The following is a 21215-nucleotide window of genomic DNA, read 5'->3' as shown; positions in this document are numbered from 1 at the left end:
AATGAAGAGTGTGAGTACTTGGAGATCATGATGCAAGTATATATCCAAACCTCAATATGCAGAAATACTTTCCCAGTGATCTGTATCATAGGAGAGTACTGTATATTTTTAATTTGTCATTGTACATACGTGTTTTTATAACTGGTCACAGTTCAGCTTCCATTATAATTTAGTTTATCAGAAGTGTGTGTTTGGAGAAAAGTGTGAGAATTTCTTTGTTTTGACAGAAGGCTTCCTGCAGAGGAGAAGGACAGGAGGCTGATCGAGGCAGCTAAGGTGGGCGCTGTGGAGGAGCTGAAGGAGCTGCTCACGGCAGGGGCGGACGTGGCAGCTAGGGGTGGGTGGTGGTGGACCCCCTTGCACTATGCAGCGTGCAATGGGCACCTGGAGGTGGCGCGGTGCCTGGTAACAGCTGGAGCCGAGGTGGATGCCAGAGACGAGGTGCAGACCACGCCTCTGCACCGGGCCGCGTTCAATAGCTGCTTGGATGTGATGCGTCTGCTGTTGGCCAATTCCGCCGACCCCAACGCCAGGAATCAATGGGGGTGGACGCCAATGCACGATGCAGCATCCAATGGCTTTGCCGAAGCGGTGGCGGTGCTGCTGGAAGCAGGGGCTAACAGGCGGGTGAGGACTGGCTGTGGGGAAACGGCGCTGGACATCGCCAGGCAGAAGAACCACCTGCACTTGGTAGACATGCTGAGATTAAACCAGCACTCCAACAGATAACTTTGGAGTAAGACTAAAACTGCTTCTCTACCTAAATTTGTTATTTTTTTAAAATAAATAATACAAAAAAGTTAATCCTGCAGTCATTCTTTGTACCCATATTTACGAACTACAGCACGACACAGAAAACAGGAACATTTCCACAATCCAATAAAACTAGACATGATGAAGGAAAGAAATTTCATTCATAGTAATTGAAACCTTACCACTTTGCCATTTACATAACATTCATGGCATTTATCATTTTTAAAAAACTACGTTCCTCAAACGGCTTCCTTCTGTACAAATACACTACTGGCCATTAAAATTGCTACACCAAGAATAAATGCAGATGATAAACGGGTATTCATTGGACAAATATGTTATACTAGAACTGACATGTGATTACATTTTCTCAGAATTTGGGTGCACAGATCCTGAGAAATCAGTACCCAGAACCACCACCTGTGGCCTTAATAACGGCCTTGATACGCCTGGGCATTGAGTCAAACAGAACTTGGATGGCGCGTACAGGTACAGGTGCCCATGCAGCTTCAACATGATACCACAGTTCATCAAGAGTAGTGACTGGCGTATTGTGACGAGCCAGTTGCTCAGCCACCATTGGCCGGACGTTTCCAGTTGGTGAGAGATCTAGAGAATGTGCTGGCCAGGGCAGCAGTCGAACATTTTCTGTATCCAGAAAGGCACGTACGGGACCTGCAACATGCCATCGTGCATTATCCTGCTGATACGTAGGGTTTCACAGGGATCGAATGAAGGGTATAGGCACGGGTCGTAACACATCTGAAATGTAACGTCCACTGTTCAAAGTGCCGTCAATGCGAACAAGAGGTGAGCGCGACGTGTAACCAGTGGTACCGCATACCATCACGCCGGGTGATACGCTAGTATGGCGATGACGAATACACGCTTCCAATGTGCGTTCACCACAATGTCGCCAAACACGGATGCGACCATCATGATGCTGTAATCAGAACCTGGGTTCATCCAAAGAAATGACGTTTTGCCATTCGTCCACCCAGGTTCGTCGTTAAGTACACCAACGCAGGCGCTCCTGTCTGTGATGCAGCGTCAAGGGTAACCCCAGCCATGGTCTCCGAGCTGGTAGTCCGTGCTGCTGCAAACGTCGTCGAACTGTTCGTGCAGATGGTTCTTGTCTTGCAAACGTCCCCATCTGTTGACTCAGGAATCGAGACGTGGCTGCACGATCCGTTACAGCCATGTGGATAAGATGGCTGTCATCTCGACTGCTAATGATACGCGGCCGTTGGGGTCCAGCACGGCGTTCCGTATTACCCTCCTGAACCCACCGATTCCATATTCTGCTAACAGTCATTGGATCTCGACCAGCGCGAGCAGCAATGTGACGATACGATAAACTGCAATTGCAATAGGCTACAATCCGACCTTTATCAAAGTCGGAAACGTGATGGTACGCATTTCTCCTCCTTACACGAGGCATCACAACAACGTTTCACCAGTCAGCTGCTGTTTGTGTATGAGAAATGGGTTGGAAACTTTCCACATGTCAGCACGTTGTAGGTGTCGCCACTGGCGCCAACCTTGTGTGAAAAGCTAATGATTTGCATATCACAACATATTCTTCCTGTCTGTTAAATTTCGCGTCTGTAGCACGTCATCTTCGTGGTGTAGAAATTTTAATGGCCAGTAGTGTACATTCGCGAAATATGCTGTTGAGAGTCCACATTGACCACTGCAACATCTCAGCTGGGATACTGCATCTTGAATTCTGTGTTTTAACTCATCCAGGGTTCTTGGTCGAGTCGTGTAGACTTTTCTCTTGAGGTAGCCCCACAAGAAAAAATCAGAAACGGATAAATCTGGCGATATAGGGGGCCAGGGAATGTTACCGTATCCTGAGATCACACGGCTGCCAAACAGTTCTCGCACGTATGCCACTGATTGCTGTGCAGTGTGTGATGTTCCTCCGTCCTGTTGAAACCGGTTGTTCAATGCAGGTGCAACGAAAGTTCCTAACGTCTCCACGTAACGATTGGCATTGACAGTTATTGTTTTTCTCTGTTCATTTGCGAAAAAATACGGTTTGACAGTCCCATGTGATGAAACACCACACAACACTGTCACTTTACTAGCGTGCAAAGGGCGCTCATGAACGCCATTAAGATTTGTGTTTGCCCAGTAACGGTAGTTTTGTTTATTCGCATAGCGCGTGAGATGAAAATGAAAATGTGCCCCATGCTTCTCTATCCTGTGCAAGGTTCTTCATCTCCCAGTACTTACTGCAACCTACATCCTTCTGAGTCTGTTTAGTGTATTCAGCTCTTGGTCTCCCTCCACGGTTTTTACCCTCCACGCTGCCCTCCAATACTAAATTTGTGATCCCTTGATGCCTCAGAATATGTCCTACCAACCGATCCCTTCTTCTAGTCAAGGTGTGCCACAAATTTCTCTCCTCCCTAATTCTATTCAATACCTCCTCATTAGTTATGTGATATACCCATCTAATCTTCAGCTTTCTTTTGTAGCACCACAGTTCGAAAGCTTCTATTCTCTTCTTGTCCAAATAATTTATCATCCACATTTCACTTCCATACATGGCAACACTCCATACAAATACTTTGAGAAACGATTTCCTGACGCTTAAATCTATTTTTGTACATATAATAAGTGTATTATGCAGTAATTTTTTTTTAAATTTGTGGTAAGTACTATGGGACCGAACTGCTGAGGTCATCGAGCCCGAAGCTTACACACTACTTAATCTAACTTACGCTAAGGACAGTACACACACCCATGCCAGAGGCAGGACTCTTAACCTCCGACGGGGGGAGTCGCACAAACTGTGACAAGTTCCCCTAGACCACACGGCTACTACACGCAGCTATTATGTAGTAGTTACAGTGTGTTACTATGTTACATTTTCTCTTGTTTTTTAGATTAGAATCAACTTTCGTAACACAAATTTCGTGCAGTGAAACTATCGTTCGGTGTTACTTACGAATTCAAGTGCTTTTAGATCATATATGTGGTCCCGGAGATGTGTTCATTAGTTCCCATGCTCCAGCTGGCCGATTTACGGTGTTTTTCAGCCATATTTGTTACAACACATCACTCAGATATCTTGCACTTTTCATTTTGTGATCAACACGTGTGTGTTTACAGTGTGTAGTTTGCCAACTGTCGCTGAGTGTTTATCTTTTGTTGAGAATACTCTGCAAGTCACACTCCACAAGACCATCTGAAACACTGGATTCAGTCAGACTTGCAAAATAAATAATTCCGAGTTATATCAATGCAAAGGTCAGAACAACTCCTTGGCAACACAAAGACTGAAATCGTTTGCACAAAACACTTGGCTAAATATTGAAATCAAGTCGCTTTATAACAAGAAATTCATGCTTAATAGAATGTTAAATGATGTGATCTTGACTTATCACCATTGATTAACAACTCAACAGTAATGAACAAAATAATACAAAAAAATTAACACACCACAGCAAGAACACTGCAGTATACACAGAACGAAACATCGGAACACTCACTAACAAAACTGTAAGTAGGCTGTTTAGGTTTTTTTATTGATAACGCCACCTCTGTATGAAAATCACTGGCTGTGCTGTGTGCAGTCTGTGGCTAGTTTGCATTGTTGTCTGCCATTGTAGTGTTGGGCGGCGGCAGCTGGATGTGAACAGCGCGTAGCGTTGCGCAGTTGGAGGTGAGCCGCCAGCAGTGGTGGATGTGGGGAGAGAGATGGCGGAGTTTTGAAATTTGTCATGAACTGCTATATTTATATATGATGATATCAAGGTAAATAATTGTTTGTTCTCTATTAATATCTTTCATTTGCTAACTATCCCTATCAGTAGTTAGTGCCTTCCATAGTTTGAATCTTTTATTTAGCTGGCAGTAGTAGCGCTCGCTGTATTGCAGTAGCTTGAGCAGCGAAGATTTTTGTGAGGTAAGTGATTTGTGAAAGGTATAGTTTAATGTTAGTCAGGGCCATTCTTTTGTAGGGAATTTTGAAAGTCAGATTGCGTTGCGCTAACAAAATATTGTGTGTCAGTTTAAGCACAGTCTTGTATAAATTTTTCAAAGGGGACGTTTCAAAACAACCAGAAAGCAAAGCATTATAAAGTACAATACCTGTACCACTACAAATGCCACCGAAAACCAATGAAACACACAGATTCAGAATTAACAGAGACAGAAGCCTAGCTATTACAGGAAAGGCTCAAACAGAACATCAGTACAAAAATAGTTAACCGCTACCTAGAAACTGATTGTAGAAACGGAAAGCATCCTGACAGAGGAAGTGAAACAAGAAAATAGCACAATAAATATTGGGCTAACACGAGAACTAGTGAAATAAACAACATAATCAGCATATCAAAGAAAGACAACATCATAGACACAAGAGCTGATAAAGGGAACAACACAGAACTGATCAATAAAGAACAATACATAGGGAAAAACCAAAGATTTCATCTAACAATACTAAAAAATTGAAATCTGGTACAACAGCATATTTCCAGACATATATAAAAAACCTCAGAGACATCAAACACGTATCCACAGATAAAGAGAAACAACACATCACACAAAAGAAGACAAAGGCACCAACATTCAGAAGTGAATCCTAGGTTCACAAAGGCCTGATTTCGTCGAGGCCTGTTATTAATTTCGTGAACACACCATAATACCATGTGGCAAAACACATGAACAAAATCATAATGCAACAACAGGGAAAAACAAATGAACTCTACACAAATAAAGGACTTACATGTTCCACAAACGGAATGGAACAACACCAGAGACAAAAACAGCAACAGTTAGACACAGTGGAACAAAATCTCAAAAAGTTAGACACAATGGAACAACACCAGAGACAAACACAGCAACAGTTAGACACAGTGGAACAAAATCTCAAAAAGTTAGACACAATGGAACAAAATCAGAGACAAACACAGCAACAGCTTCAAAAGTTAGACACATTGGAACAAACTCTTGAACAAACGCGTGAAGATTTAACTACTGAGTTACATAACATTGAATCGAAATGTCAAAAAGTCTGTAATGACGTAAAAACTCAAATTTGTGAGCATTTTCAACCTATTTTTTCGCGGCATGAAAATGCATTACAGAATCACGAAGCAGCCATAAAAGAACTGCAAATTATTGTTCATGAAAATCATGAGACCTTGCAAGCTAAATTTGACTCAGTTGCATCTACCGATTCGGTTATGCAACTTGCAAAAACTCAGGAAAACTTTAAGGACACAGTAGATACTCTGAAACTTGGTTCAGAAAAACACACTGAGGAAATAAGTACACTATCGGAGAAAGTAGCCGAACTTTTGGATCAGTTCACTAATTTATCTACGAAGGTAGATGATAATCTGATTGACGCAAGACCGGTAGTCTTTAATGACACAGAAGAGTACGAACAAATTAGGAAATTCAAACTAAATCAGAATCAAATTAATACACAACACCAAAGAGAAATCCGGGAAGTACAAGATCAGCTGACACAGGTAATACAAGAATTACGTATTTCAGAGGGCACTCGCGCTCCAACACGGGAAGAGCGACTTAGAAATACGGAAAAGCCGCAAAATAATAACACAGGGCATTTCGGAAGTTATGAAAGAAATTGGCAATGTGCACCGAATTTTGAGATGGAACGGCCGACACGACCTAACAACGACCGATATGCGACTCGCCGACATGATGATTTTGACTATAAGCTGTTCATTACTACACGTAAATTCAAAACATTTAAGAATTCCGGCAACGACATTCATCCACAAGCGTGGCTCCATCAATTCTCTCATTGTTTTCCTCCCAACTGGTCATTGGAGCACAGATTAGAATTTATGTGTGGCTACTTAGAGAATGAACCAGCTGTAAGAATGCGATCGGTCATTCACGATTGCCACAGTGAAGGAGAATTTTACCATGCCTTCCTCCCAGCATATTGGTCTCAAGCCACACAAGACCGAGTAAAACATGGTATCATAATGATGAAACATTTCGAACAATCTGAATTCTCCAGTCTTGTGAAATATTTTGAAGACATGTTGCACAAGAATCAGTACCTGTCAAACCCATACAGCCCCTCAGAACTCATCCGCATTTGCTTAATCATATTACCTGAACATTTACGACATATTATTTTGGCAGGACGTTGCAAAGACGACATTGAAGCTTTTCAGGGACTCTTGAAAGAATTGGAAAGTGACACTGACAATCGCGGAATGCAGGAGCACAACAATTACAGATCACATCAGTCGCAATTCCGCGATGAAAGAAATAATAACTGGACGCAACAAGGCTATTCTCACAACACAAATCGCGACCGAAACAGACACCACCCGTATTATAACCGTTGGCAGAGTAGTAATAATTACAGGGAAAGATCATCTCTCCGCGGTAGTGACTATCACAGAGACAATCAGAGAAACAGACAATTTGGGAACCAAAATAATTATTATCAAGGGAGACAGAATAACTTTAGACGCAACGGTCCAGCGCGCAGTTACGATTCAGGGAGAAATTCTCCACCACTTAACCGACAAGAAAGAAACTACAGGAACTACCGACATGACGACAGACGATATGATCGTAACGACAGACCTGAATTGCATCAGAACTGGCGGGATTCAAACAGAGCAGGGCCCTCTCGTCACGGTGAATTTGTAGAAGTTAGGTCTCCAAATCCCAATAACGACGCGCGCCAACAAAGAGACAATAGGCAATGACTCACACCGCTGGCAGCAACAAAACGTACTTATGAAACTGATGACGCAGCTGCCGTAGCTAGTAATTACGTAAAAATGGAAGACATTAGGGACATCTTACTCCAGGAACACGACCTAAAACTTAACAACATTGCATATCCTGTGATTCACATTACTGTAAATGACGTAAAAGTTACGGCAGTACTTGACTCTGGCAGTCCCATCTCAGTAATTAGTGAAACAGCCTTTAGCAAATGCAACAAATCGAACGATTGCCCCACACTTCCGTTACGTAAGATTAAATTACAAGGTGCAATCTTTGGAAAAAGTGTAGATGTACGCCAACAAACCAACTTAGAATTCTTTTGTCAAAGCCACAGCTTCTCTACGAACTTTCTTATTGTTCCATTATTGTCGACGGAAATTATATTGGGAGTAGACTTTTTGAATGAATTCAAAGCAATCTTAAACTTTTACGATGCTGAAATAAGTTTAGAGAAGGAAGGTAAGTCAATAGCTTTGAAATTTGAAGATTGGCTCTCAAACCATGACGAAGAAATCAATCGGCTTTACTTTCTGTTGGACAACAGTTCGGACTTTTCTACGGAACTAGACACTAACAATCACTCTGCAAGTACTGACAGGGATGATACCGACGGCGCATTTGACACTAATAAGTTAATTCAGAATAAAATTCAAACAATTGAGAATTGTAATGACACTGATAGGCAGGACCTTTTTGAGATTTTACAAGCACATTCCACAGTTTTTACTCATAAAACAGGAACAATCAAGGGATTTCAATACCAATTTCGTGTTCGTGAGCATACTAAATTTTGTGTTAGACCATATGTAATTCCAGCACATTATAGGGACCGTGTTAGAACAGAAATACAATCTATGCTCGACGAGGGCATTATTGAGCCTGCAGTAAGCTCATACAACAATCCATTACATGTTGTTGAGAAGAAAAATGGATCGATCAGGCTTGTCTTAGATTCGAGACAAATCAATACGATCATTATTCCTGAAACAGACAGGCCGCAAACGTTGGAAGAACTTCTTCAAAATTTTAATGGTGTAAAAGTGTTGTCTTCCATTGATCTCCGATCCAGCTTTTATCAGATCGAACTTCATCCAGAATGTAGAGAATACACAGCTTTCCTTTGTTTCGGCGTTTGTTATCAGTTTCGGAAACTTCCCTTTGGTTTGAACATTTCTTCAGCAGCATTCATTCGCGGGCTAAATTCCATATTACCTGAGTTCTTAAAACGTCACATCACCTTATATGTGGACGATATTCTAATAGCAGAAGCTTCATGGGAACTACATAATCGCATCCTCAACAGTTTGTTACGTATTTTTGCAGAATCTGGAATTACAGTTAACTTGGAAAAGTCTGAATTCGGTAGGTCAAAGGTGAGGTTTTTGGGACATATTATTTCTTCTGAAGGCATTCAGCCGGATCCTGAAAAGTTAGAAGCAATCAGAGCCATTCCAGTTCCATCCACAAAAAGACAAGTCCGCAGTTTTCTAGGTCTCGTAAATTTTTACCGTCGTTTTCTGAATATGCAAATTCTTGTTACACCAAAACTTTGTTCTCTCACTGGAAAAAATACTATTTGGAACTGGGACGAACAAGAACAGTTGGAATTCAATTCTTTGAAAGAAGCGTTACTTCACGCGCCAATCTTAGCTCATCCAGATCTGCCACAAGATTTCTGCCTTAGCACGGATTCTTCTAAAGTCGGTCTTGGTGCCCATTTATTTCAAGAAGCCATAGAAAATGACACTACCATTCAGAAAACCATTGCTTTTGCTAGCCAATTGCTAACAAAATCTGAAAAAAATTATTCCGTTACTGAATTAGAAGCTTTAGCTATCGTTTGGGCATTTAACAAATTCCGTTTCTTTCTTTCTGGTAAGCACGTAAAAGTGTACAGTGATCATCGTGCATTACAATTTCTTATGTCTTCAAAATTAAATCATGACAGGTTAAAACGTTGGGCATTGTTTCTGCAAGAATTCCGCTTCACAATAGTCTACATTCCCGGCAAGGAGAACATTGTTGCGGACGCACTGTCACGCGCACCGACTGGGCTTGAGAAAAGTAACACAGAAGGCAACCTCGAGAAAAATTTCAGTATTCTTTACATTCAGAAAGTCGCCTTTGAAAACTTCATCACGACATCTTTAAAGGACATTGCTCATGAACAAGATAAAGATCCGATTTGGAAAGACATCAAGAGCAAATGGCATGAAAAGACACACACTCAGATTCGGCATTATTACCTGGTTAGAAACAACATACTCTTCAAACGCTGCACTGTTGATGACAAGCTATGGGTACTTTGCATTCCAGACGATTTTGTTAATAAGCTCATTTGGTACATTCATTTCAGCTACGCACATTTTGGTCCACGAAAATGTTATCATATTCTTCGAACGACTTGTTATTTTAACAATATGGAAAAAAGAATTCGAAGAGTCTTGTCTATTTGTAAACTTTGTCAAAAGGCGAAACCATCTACTGTCTCACATCGTGCTCCGTTGTTTCCTATTATTCCTTCTAAATTAAAAGAATTTGCGGCTGTTGATCTCATGGGACCGCTTGTCAGAACATCTAATGGATTTTCGTACGTTCTAGTCGCTGTTGAACTTACTTCAAAATTTGTTTCTTTCACACCGTTACGTAAAGCCCCTGGACGGTCTGTATCCAACGCCTTTGTTAAAAATTTCTTACGTGAAGTTGGACACGTTAGTAAAGTCATTTCAGATAACGGACCGCAATTCAGATCTGCTGTTTGGTCACGCATGCTTCGCAACCATAAAATCAAACCTGTTTTTATTTCATTGTACTCACCACATTGTAACCCTTCCGAACGGATTATGAAAGAAATCAATAAGCTTTGCAGACTTTATTGTCACAGAAAGCATCAGCATTGGGACAGATATCTACAATTATTTCAAAATGTGCTGAATGAAATGCCTCATGATTCCACTGCCTTACCACCTACTCTTGTACTGAAGAATGAAGAACCACCGTACAGAATCAGAGAGCTTGTACCTTTCCCGAATACACGTAAACTTTGACACAAAGACATAATTGATTTGGCTCTTAAAAATATAAAATCTGCAGCAGACAAAAGGAGAAAACTACACGGTAAAGCAAATGCAAAGAAGTTGTATATTGGTCAGAAAGTTCTCATTAAAGCTCATTCATTGTCACATAAGAAGAAACACTTGAGTCACAAATTCTTTCTAGTTTACAATGGACCTTACAGAATACGACGTATACCACATGATAATTGCGTTGAAGTTGAAACTCTGCGTACTAGGAAGAGTAAAGGTTTACACCACATTTCACATGTAAAACCGTTTATTGAAAGATAATCTGCTTTTTAACTTAGTCTTTGTCATAAAATGTTTCGCTTCACATTACTAATATGCTTTGTCAGACTTAGAATCTGTTAACATACAACAATGTTTGAAGTTAAATATCCAATCAAGAACCAAGAGAACTTATTTCAACAGAAATTACGAATGCATTGTTATAGTGAACAGACGTCACAGTGTTATTGTGTGTGTACATTCTTGCTTGTTAGTTGCACGATTATGTAACGACTATAAGGCTTACATACTTAGAACATATACTGGTACTGCTAATGAGATTTTAATGAAACATTTTGGTTTACTTGAAAATATATTCTGGATTTAAAGTACTTTCTGTGAGATACCAGATGACACAGTGGTTAGTTTATGTGACAGCTACACGATTTTTATCACGACGCTACTAATGAGTGACAGTTTACAATGTTGCTTTTGCGGTGTATCTGTTTTATATCTGCACAGTTTTCTGAATTCTTCTGGAAAGAAAAACATGTTTTAGTAGTAACTTTTGTGGTATAGCAACAATGAGACAGCCTTTTTCGTGGCACAACAATACGTTACTGTACAGTACTTTCTTCATCACACCAATAAGCATAATAACTACGATATCTATACGCAAAGCATTTCACTTTTGTTTATCATGAGGTAAGTACATTGACTTCTGCAGAACTTAGCTTTCGGAGGACGATAACTACGACACTTCCACAGAGATTATGTTACAAGACGCACAGTTTAGCGCTACAGTACACGTATTTGAGTGATCAATTTTATACTTAAAACATTTATTTTTAAAGATTTTTGAATTATAAAGAAAGTTTTCCGTGATATATTTCATTCCATTGGTGTAATCTGTAACACCTGAGGGTATAATTACATTAATCCTCAGGGGGGTACACGCCTACTTTGTGTACCATGTGTTTGGCAAGCACAAGGAACCCTAGCTAATATGGTATTTGCTTATACAACTTTACACATCGGTACCATATTTCTCTAACACACAAATTACACAGCTATCTTATCATTTAACTGAGAGAGACAAACATTTATTTTACTATATCAGTGACAGATGTTTACGTAATTACACAGTTGGATAACTTCACACTTATGAAACTGTATTTTGTCTGTACTTTGTAAACTGTTCATATTTTTTCGGAATCATTGTGATACTATGAGAGCTTTGAATGATGTATTTGGTATGAGATCATGATTTTTAAAGTATGTTTGAGGCAGCTGACACTTTTGACATGAGCAGAGAATTTTTTTAGGCTTAGAAATTATTGGAGGAAGTTACGACGATTTTGAGATTTGACTGAAGTGTTATGATGTTATTATTACGACGATGATGTGTATCATGTTGTTGAGGAATGTTTATTATGCTACGTGTTTCTCATGATGAAATATTGAAGAAGTGTCGACGAATATGTATGTGTATAATGAGGTAAGGAATAATGAGTAGTGTTTAGGGACTCTGATTTATGAAAAGGATGTTGGAAACCAAGAAACGTACTTTAAGAGTATGAAATGTGTGTGTATATGCGTGAATGTATTACAATGCAGACGAAAATTTTTTTGGACACTGTTATATCAATAGCATTTTGTTTCTACAGATTTGTAATGCAAATTCTTGACCTGTGAAATATTTTTATGTGAGACTGTCACTGTAGCGGAAACTGCTGTCGTAAAAATTTCCGTAAGAAAGTTAAGTGACCACCTGCACGTAATGCGTCGCGGGCACCCACCTGGGCGACAGCCGCCCGAAAAAAAAAAGCCATTAGCCTTTCAGCGGCACAGGTAGAAAAAAAGGGTGTGCCTTTCCGGAAGCACAGGTAGAAAAAAAAGAAAAAAGGCAGGCCTTTTCCTCGCCATTGACATTCCTTTAGAGAAAATATTGCAAATGCGACACCCTCATTACTTCTATTAACCTTGCTATTGACATTTCCTTGTTGAAAGCATACTGTGGAGCTCGTAATTTATGATATTTACTGAAATGCCTAATGAAATTACGAGAAATATTTTTACATCTGCACTCTTGATTACGACAAGCGTCTTTCTATGAGAGTTGAGAGAATTTCTACTAACTTATGAAATGTCACATGACTACTGAATGATATTTTTATGCTTTGCTTTTCATAGTTGCTTATTTCATTTGACATCTGTTTTCCAGCTGTGTTGCAGCATTGGTTTCATAAAATAAAATTAAATGCATTTGCTAATGTGAACACTTTCTGTCAACAGATCTATTAAATAATAATTTTGTGATCCACATTCTTCAAAAAAGGAGCACTTGGAAAGGAAAGAACAATAAGAGGGGACTAGTAACAGTAACTGCATACATAATATTCTTTTCAAGTACATGGTAATATTTCTTTTACAATAAGTTGTTGTGGTGCACCACTTTAATTACTTAGACATTAAGATGTGATTATACATTTCCCTTATCTGCATTGTTATCCTTAGTGTACTATTTTTTCTGCTTGAGCTATGTCATGTTTAGATATAAGCTGCTGTTTGCCAGGCATAGTGCTACTGAACTTTAATTTGTGTTACTCTGCTAAGCCAGATTTATTTTTTTGTTGCTGCACATTGGCTCATATTGGTAATTTAGATTTACTGTAGCTTGCTTTGCAATTTTCCAATTTTTTGGTCATTGCTGTTTGTGTTACTTATTTTGTGCTGCTGCATTGCCTCGTCCCTTAGCTTAGCATCTGAGCTCAGTAGATTTAAGTTAGCTTAAGAGGGGGTAGCCTCTAAGAGAATGAGTTGCGATGAATTGGAAGAAATGCATTGAGAAAACAGGTTTAGGTAGGATTTTCTTGGAAATAAATGTTGAGGTAAGAAATGTGTGAACATATATATACAGAAAGCATGCTTAGATAGAATTTTTTTGGTGGAAACAAAGGATGAAATAAGAGGAAAGATATATGAACTTTTGGGTTGGACTGCAGTACCAAATGTTACACTGAAAACGAACCCTGTCCTTTCCTATTGGTGTTATCCCACTATGTGTTTGTGTACCCTTGTGTATTTGTTTTCTTCCTGTCTCTGTGTAGTTTCATAGAATTTTTTCTTCTTTTAATATTAAGCTACATTCACTATGATGAGGAATACTGTTATCCTCGAATATAATTGGCATTAATAATATGTTATTTACTTTGTAAAGATGTTAGACATTATTAATTCTGTTCTGTTCAATGCTCATGTGTGAAGTTGATGTTTCAAAAGTTATTGTGATCCTTTATGTATGTACTCATGTCATAATTCCACTGATGTATATGTTTATTTCTATTCTTTTGTAAAGCCTGTGTTACTACAAATGTTATCTGTTTGTTATGTTCTTTAATGATGTATTTTGTACCTTTGTAATTGTATTTTCATGTTGTAAATTTATAATTGTACAGACACAAGTTCTTCAAATTAAGTTACATTTCACTGCACACGTTTCTGTTGGTCGTAGTATATGGACAATATGTGAGAAGTAGGGACTGTTAGTGTTTGCACGTGTGTTAATAATTCAGCAAGGGACTGGATAACAGCATTGCTGGTTCTAAGGACAATTCCAAACACTTTGTGAGTGCACAAGTGGTGGTTTATGGACTTGCTATATTCTCTGCAAGACTCTTCGATGGTGATTGTGCACCTGCACAGTCGCAACAGATGGCTGCTGGCCATTTCTACAAGGACTACAGTGGGTCTACACCTTTGCTGACTCACCAGTACCATTATTTCTACAAGGACTGCAGTGGGTCTGCACCTCTGGTGGCCCACCAATACCGTAATCTCTACCAGGACTACAGTGGGTCTGTTCTGTGATGACCTACCTACCAATATTCTTCAAAACGTCGAATGACTCTGCTGTGGGTTTGCTATGTTGTGGCCCATTACCTGTCTGCATGTCAAGAGTCAGCACTGTCTTTCCGTTGGAAGGACAACACTACTTCTTCAAGACTGCATGGAAATCCACTACTTCTATGTGCATTTTCTTTTACTGCTCAGACTTTGAAAAAAACTCTGCATTTTTACTGTGATGAACAATGTGGACTGTCTTTATGGACTGTGAGAAATTTTTAGCTTTTGACCAACATTGTATCAATAAGTGTGTGCATTTGATTTCTTTGTTATTGTAATTATGAAAAATTTTTTTCAAATCTGTATTGGCCACTGCCCAATCCAATTTGTAAAAATTTTTGTGGGGAGCATGGGGGCTATGTAAGTAGGCTGTTTAGGTTTTTTTATTGGTAACGCCACCTCTGTATGAAAATCACTGGCTGTGCTGTGTGCAGTCTGTGGCTAGTTTGCATTGTTGTCTGCCATTGTAGTGGTGGGCAGCGGCAGCTGGATGTGAACAGCGCGTAGCGTTGCGCAGTTGGAGGTGAGCCGCCAGCAGTGGTGGATGTGGGGAGAGAGATGGCGGAGTTTTGAAATTTGTCATGAACTGCTATATTTATATATGATGATATCAAGGTAAATACATTGTTTGTTCTCTATTAATATCTTTCATTTGCTAACTATCCCTATCAGTAGTTAGTGCCTTCCATAGTTTGAATCTTTTATTTAGCTGGCAGTAGTGGCGCTCGCTGTATTGCAGTAGCTTGAGCAGCGAAGATTTTTGTGAGGTAAGTGATTTGTGAAAGGTATAGTTTAATGTTAGTCAGGGCCATTCTTTTGTAGGGAATTTTGAAAGTCAGATTGCGTTGCGCTAACAAAATATTGTGTGTCAGTTTAAGCACAGTCTTGTATAAATTTTTCAAAGGGGACGTTTCAAAACAACCAGAAAGCAAAGCATTATAAAGTACAATACCTGTACCACTACAAATGCCACCGAAAACCAATGAAACACACAGATTCAGAATTAACAGAGACAGAAGCCTAGCTATTACAGGAAAGGCTCAAACAGAACATCAGTACAAAAATAGTTAACCGCTACCTAGAAACTGATTGTAGAAACGGAAAGCATCCTGACAGAGGAAGTGAAACAAGAAAATAGCACAATAAATATTGGGCTAACACGAGAACTAGTGAAATAAACAACATAATCAGCATATCAAAGAAAGACAACATCATAGACACAAGAGCTGATAAAGGGAACAACACAGAACTGATCAATAAAGAACAATACATAGGGAAAAACCAAAGATTTCATCTAACAATACTAAAAAATTGAAATCTGGTACAACAGCATATTTCCAGACATATATAAAAAACCTCAGAGACATCAAACACGTATCCACAGATAAAGAGAAACAACACATCACACAAAAGAAGACAAAGGCACCAACATTCAGAAGTGAATCCTAGGTTCACAAAGGCCTGATTTCGTCGAGGCCTGTTATTAATTTCGTGAACACACCATAATACCATGTGGCAAAACACATGAACAAAATCATAATGCAACAACAGGGAAAAACAAATGAACTCTACACAAATAAAGGACTTACATGTTCCACAAACGGAATGACACCCTTTCAACATGGAGAACATGTATACCTCAATACACACTAAAACTAATTAAAGAAAACTTACTGACAGACAAAAAACTAGCTGCAGATAATATTAATAAAATAACTGAAGCTCTCAAGGCAATCACATCCCAAAATTACTTCCAATTTGAAAAAAGAATTTTACTTACAAGAAGATGGGCTTCCAATGAGATACCCAATATTGGGAACATTGGCAAACATGTTCATCAACCACATAGAAAACACAATCTTTGATACAGTCTTCACAAAGAAAGGATACAAAATTGCTTACTGATACAGATATGTGGATGACATAATCTGTATGGTAGGCAAACTAGCAGTTAATGCAGACATTAACGATATACATAAAAGTGTTCAGTTCACCATGGAGGAAGAAACACAAAAGGAAATACATTTTTTGGATATAACAGTAAAGAGAGGCAACAATAAGCACACACTTGACATCTTCAGAAAGCCAACAGCTACAGATACAATTATACGTGCTTCGCCCAACCACCTGAAAAATCGAAAATTAACAGCCCTACGATACATGTTACACAGACTAAATAATATTCCACTCACCAAAGAAAACTATGAAAAAGAATTACAAACAGTACAGCTCACAGCCGCAAACAATGGTTAAAACACTCATATAGGATAGAAACTCAACCAAAAAATCAAAAACACAAAGAAAAATGAAAACAAGCAGAGAATACACAGAACCTCACAGATACCACACCATACACAGTAAAACAAAACATTAACGCCCATAACATGACGTACAAACGCAAAGCAACCCACAGGATAGCGAATACATAAAAGAAGCAGGGATTACGTATTGCCTACAGAATAAGAAACACGCACCTATCACGTTAACAAACAACAGACAAACCAGATAAATACCAAGATGCAGATATACTGGGTGAGTCACCTATAATAACTACGAAAGTATGATAGGAGCTGAAAAGTTTGTGGGACAAAAGTTGCATGGGACAATGGGCGCCATAATATGACGTTTGTTTCTTGTTGCTAGTTGCGGTCACGACAAAGATACGAACGTAAACTTTTTTTTTTTTTTAAATGGGATGCTATGGTTTGGTATTTATTTTCTGATAGTGGCTATCGAGACGAATCCAGTGATGTGTAAAAGTAAGGTCTTTGAAGGTCAAAGAAGGTAACAAAGGTGGCACGAACGTCCATCTACAGAAGGTGGTCGAAGTGACGACCATAGGTATCAATGCAGTGCTGCAATCTTCTTATGAATTGAGTGGTACTTCTTATCACATCGGCACTCATCGAAGCACATGCTCTGACAGTTCTCTCTCGTATATCTTCAAGTGTAGTTGGAACGTCTTTATCAACAATGTCTTTTACGAATCCCCACAAGAAAAAATACAGAGCCGTCAAGTCTGGCGAACGAGCCGGCCACGACACATCTCCTCCGCGTCCAGTCCAACGATTTGGAAATTCCAGAATGAGAAGTTGTTCTCAATTTGTCACACACATATTTAAATGTTCGACGTGTCGGGTGAGTATGCTGAAGATATGTTTCAGCATAAAAGTCTATAGCTCTCACTGAATTTCGTTGGCATTCTACGTAAATGAGAAGCATATCGACTTGTTCTTCGAAGGAATACATCATTCACATTCGCTTGATTCGACGATACTAGTCTTACTGTTCCTATTAGTATTGTATTGCGAAACCGTCGAACACAGTTTACATGTCAGTGGCACGTTAGATGGATACGCCTTATTCGGCGAATATTTACTATTTGCACGATATGCGAGAGAGATTTGTCAGAGCATGTGTTTCGATAAATGCCGATGTGATGAGGAATACCACTCAGTCCATCATAAGAAGATTGCAGCACTGCATTGATACCAATGGTCATTATTTCGAAAACTTTCTATAAATGGACGTTCATGCTACCTTTTTGACCTCCGTTGACCTTCAAAGACCTTACTGTTACACATCACTGGATTCGTCTCGATAGCCGCTATCAGAAAATAGCTGTGGCATCTCATTAGATGAAATCATCGTCTCGGTAGCCAAACTATAACATTCCACTAAAAAAAGAAGTTGACTTTCATATCTCTGACGCGACCCCACCTAGGAACAAAAAACCAACGTCATATTATGGGCCCACAAGCGTTTCAGCTACTATCATACTTTCGGAGTTATTCTTGGTGGCAATAGTTAGTGGCTCACCCAGTTACTTTGTCACGAATGTGAATCAGTGTATCTCAGGAATACAGGAAAGAACTTCAAAACAAGACATATAGAATATACAGGGTTAAAGAAAAGATGTTATGTGGACATGTGTCCGCAAACGCTTAATTTCCATGTTACAGCTCATTTTAGTTTCGTCAGTATGTACTTTACATCCTCGATTCACCGCCATGATTTCATACGTGATGCTCTACCTGTGCTGCTAGAACATGTGCCTTTACAAGCACGACACAACATGTGGTTCATGCATGATGGAGCTCCTGCACATTTCAGTCGAAGTGTTCGTACGCTTCCCAACAACAGATTCGGTGACCGATGGATTGGTAGAGGCGGACCAGTTCCATGGCCTCCACGCTCTCCTAACCTCAACCCTCTGGACTTTCATTTATGGGGCCATTTGAAAGCTCTTGTCTACGCAACCCCGGTACCAAATGTAGAGACTCTTCGTGCTCGTATTGTGGACGGCTGTGATACAATACGCCATTCTCCAGGGCTGCATCAGCGCATCAGGGATTCCATGCGACGGAGGGTGGATGCATGTATCCTCCCTAACGGAGGACATTTTGAACATTTCCTGTAAGAAAGTCACGCTGGTACGTTCTGTTGCTGTGTGTTTCCATTCCATGATTAATGTGATTTGAAGAGAAGTAATAAAATGAGCTCTAACATGGAAAGTAAGCGTTTCCGGACACATGTCCACATAACATATTTTCTTTCTTTGTGAGTGAGGAATGTTTCCTGAAAATTTGGCCGTACCTTTTTGTAACACCCTGTATAAAAAGCTGGAAGGAAGAAAATAGTCATTCTACCTTCGCCGAACACCTGATATAGCGTGGACATGTACCATCCAACTTGGGACAAGACATGAAAGTTATCAGAGTGAAAAAATTCTGATATTACAAGGAAACTTTCACATACAAAGAGTCCTTGCATTCAGAAATAGTTAGTGACCAACTGCATGTAAGCAGTGTAAGCAATACCTCTCTGATCATGTTAGCCACTAAAACAAACAGAAATCTGAATCAGCGGCCTATGAATGCTACTAACTGCTCGTCGATGGTGTCGTTTTCCCTAGATTATACAGGGTGGAGAAAAAATGTGTCACAAAATTTTTATCCTGGATAGCTGATGCCAGTAGGAACCAAAACTACTAATGTTGTGTAGGTCAACAACGCACAATTTTGAAGGTACAGAAACTTGGCGCCACGTTCTCCGATTGGCCGCGAGATTGCCCTGTTGCCGGATGCTCTGGACAACGCAGAACCGTGAATTCTTTGTCTGCCAGAGATCGCTATGTATCCCAGGCGACCCGCACGCTCGGTGGAGGCGCGCCGGCCTTCCACTCTGGGGGCGAATCCCCACATACACTGTAGTTTGATGATAAAACATACTCGAAACAAACCCGTCAACACCAGTTAATTCGCGTACAGAAATGTCTTTTACAAATTGTGTCGGCCCTAGAAAGGTCCTTTTTTTGTAGCTAGGACATTGTTCACTTAAAGCAGTTGCTCGGTGACTCTCCGACGGAACACAAGCTTGGTAACACCGAACGGTGTTTTGTCAAACTCTTTCAAAGATTCCTGGCACTGCCCTGATGTGGTTAACGGCATGGTGAATGCGATCTATTAATTACTCTTCGTTTCTAGGTGGTTCGCGTCTGGGTAGGTAAACTAGAACCTTGAAGAATCTCGACAGGTAAAAGTCCGGTGGCGTGAGGTCTGGTGATTGAAGAGGCCATGTCCTACGAGCACCCATGCCAATAACCCCGCTGTCGAAGAGTTCATTTACATCTCCGTGCACGGCACGAATGTTATTTGCAGGTGTCCCACCATGTTGCAACCGTATGTGTAGCTGTATCTCCAGGGGAACATCTTTCAGTCAGGTAGAGTTTCTAGCAAAAAGTGAAGGTAATTAGTCTCGGTAAGTCGAGGAGGTAGATGGACTGGTCCAATCAGATGGCCAACCCACAATGCCTGCCCAAATGTTGAGCGAAAATCTTTCCTGGTTTCCCTGGACGCATGTGACATGAGGATTTCCCCTTGCCCAGTAATGAACGTGTTGAGCGTTGTAAAGGCCATCCCGATGGAAGGTGCACCCGTCGGTGAACTTCACAATGGCGGGGAAGTCGGGATCTCGTGCAACACGTTCAGAATCCACCGGTAAAACACTAGCCTGTGTTCATAGTCGTGCACAGGATTTAGGTCTTGGACAGGGTGGGAACTAAATGGATGCTGCCTGCCATCCCTCCAAACCTCCCCGACTAACCAATGAGCCATCCCAGTGTCGTGTCCAGCCACTCGAGATATTGTCGTACGTGCTTCCTCGAAGTGCCTGAGAACAGACTCTCCAAATGCAGCATCCCGTCGTGTTCGAGGTCTTCCAGCATCACCATGGTATCCCGCTAATGAGCCTGCTTCACCAAGACGACGGTGAACTGCTGTAAGCGTTTGGAGGTGTGGGTGGTGGGCTGTTGGGTACCGTTCCTCATACAACCGTCGAGCTTCATTACCTTCGGCTAGTTCATAAACAAAAACCTTATCTCGTTGTTCTTCAAACGAATGTTGTGTCGCCATGCTTACTGTATGACTAAATCGCAGGTGATGTGTGTGTGCTCTGACGTGAGGTAGAGACAAACAGGTAGACCTATTCGACACATGTGCGTATCACGTTGGAGCAGTGACGAGGCGA

At 40.3% G+C, this 21215-nt stretch overlaps 1 protein-coding gene across 1 annotated transcript in view; it reads left to right on the top strand.

The window, feature by feature from the left end:
- The window catches only part of LOC124719927 (poly [ADP-ribose] polymerase tankyrase-2-like), a 59149-nt gene extending 58345 nt beyond the window's left edge, over positions 1–804 (top strand). The window contains exon 3 of the mRNA XM_047245124.1: positions 228–804. Coding sequence (XP_047101080.1) covers positions 228–729 — 502 coding nt within the window. The 3' untranslated portion in view covers positions 730–804. The remainder of the gene's footprint in view (positions 1–227) is intronic.
- Positions 805–21215: the final 20411 nt, after the last annotated feature.

This window comes from Schistocerca piceifrons, chromosome 11 (assembly GCF_021461385.2).
Source record: "Schistocerca piceifrons isolate TAMUIC-IGC-003096 chromosome 11, iqSchPice1.1, whole genome shotgun sequence".
Taxonomy (NCBI): Eukaryota; Metazoa; Arthropoda; class Insecta; order Orthoptera; family Acrididae; genus Schistocerca; species Schistocerca piceifrons.
This window is presented reverse-complemented; position numbering and strand designations above follow the sequence as displayed.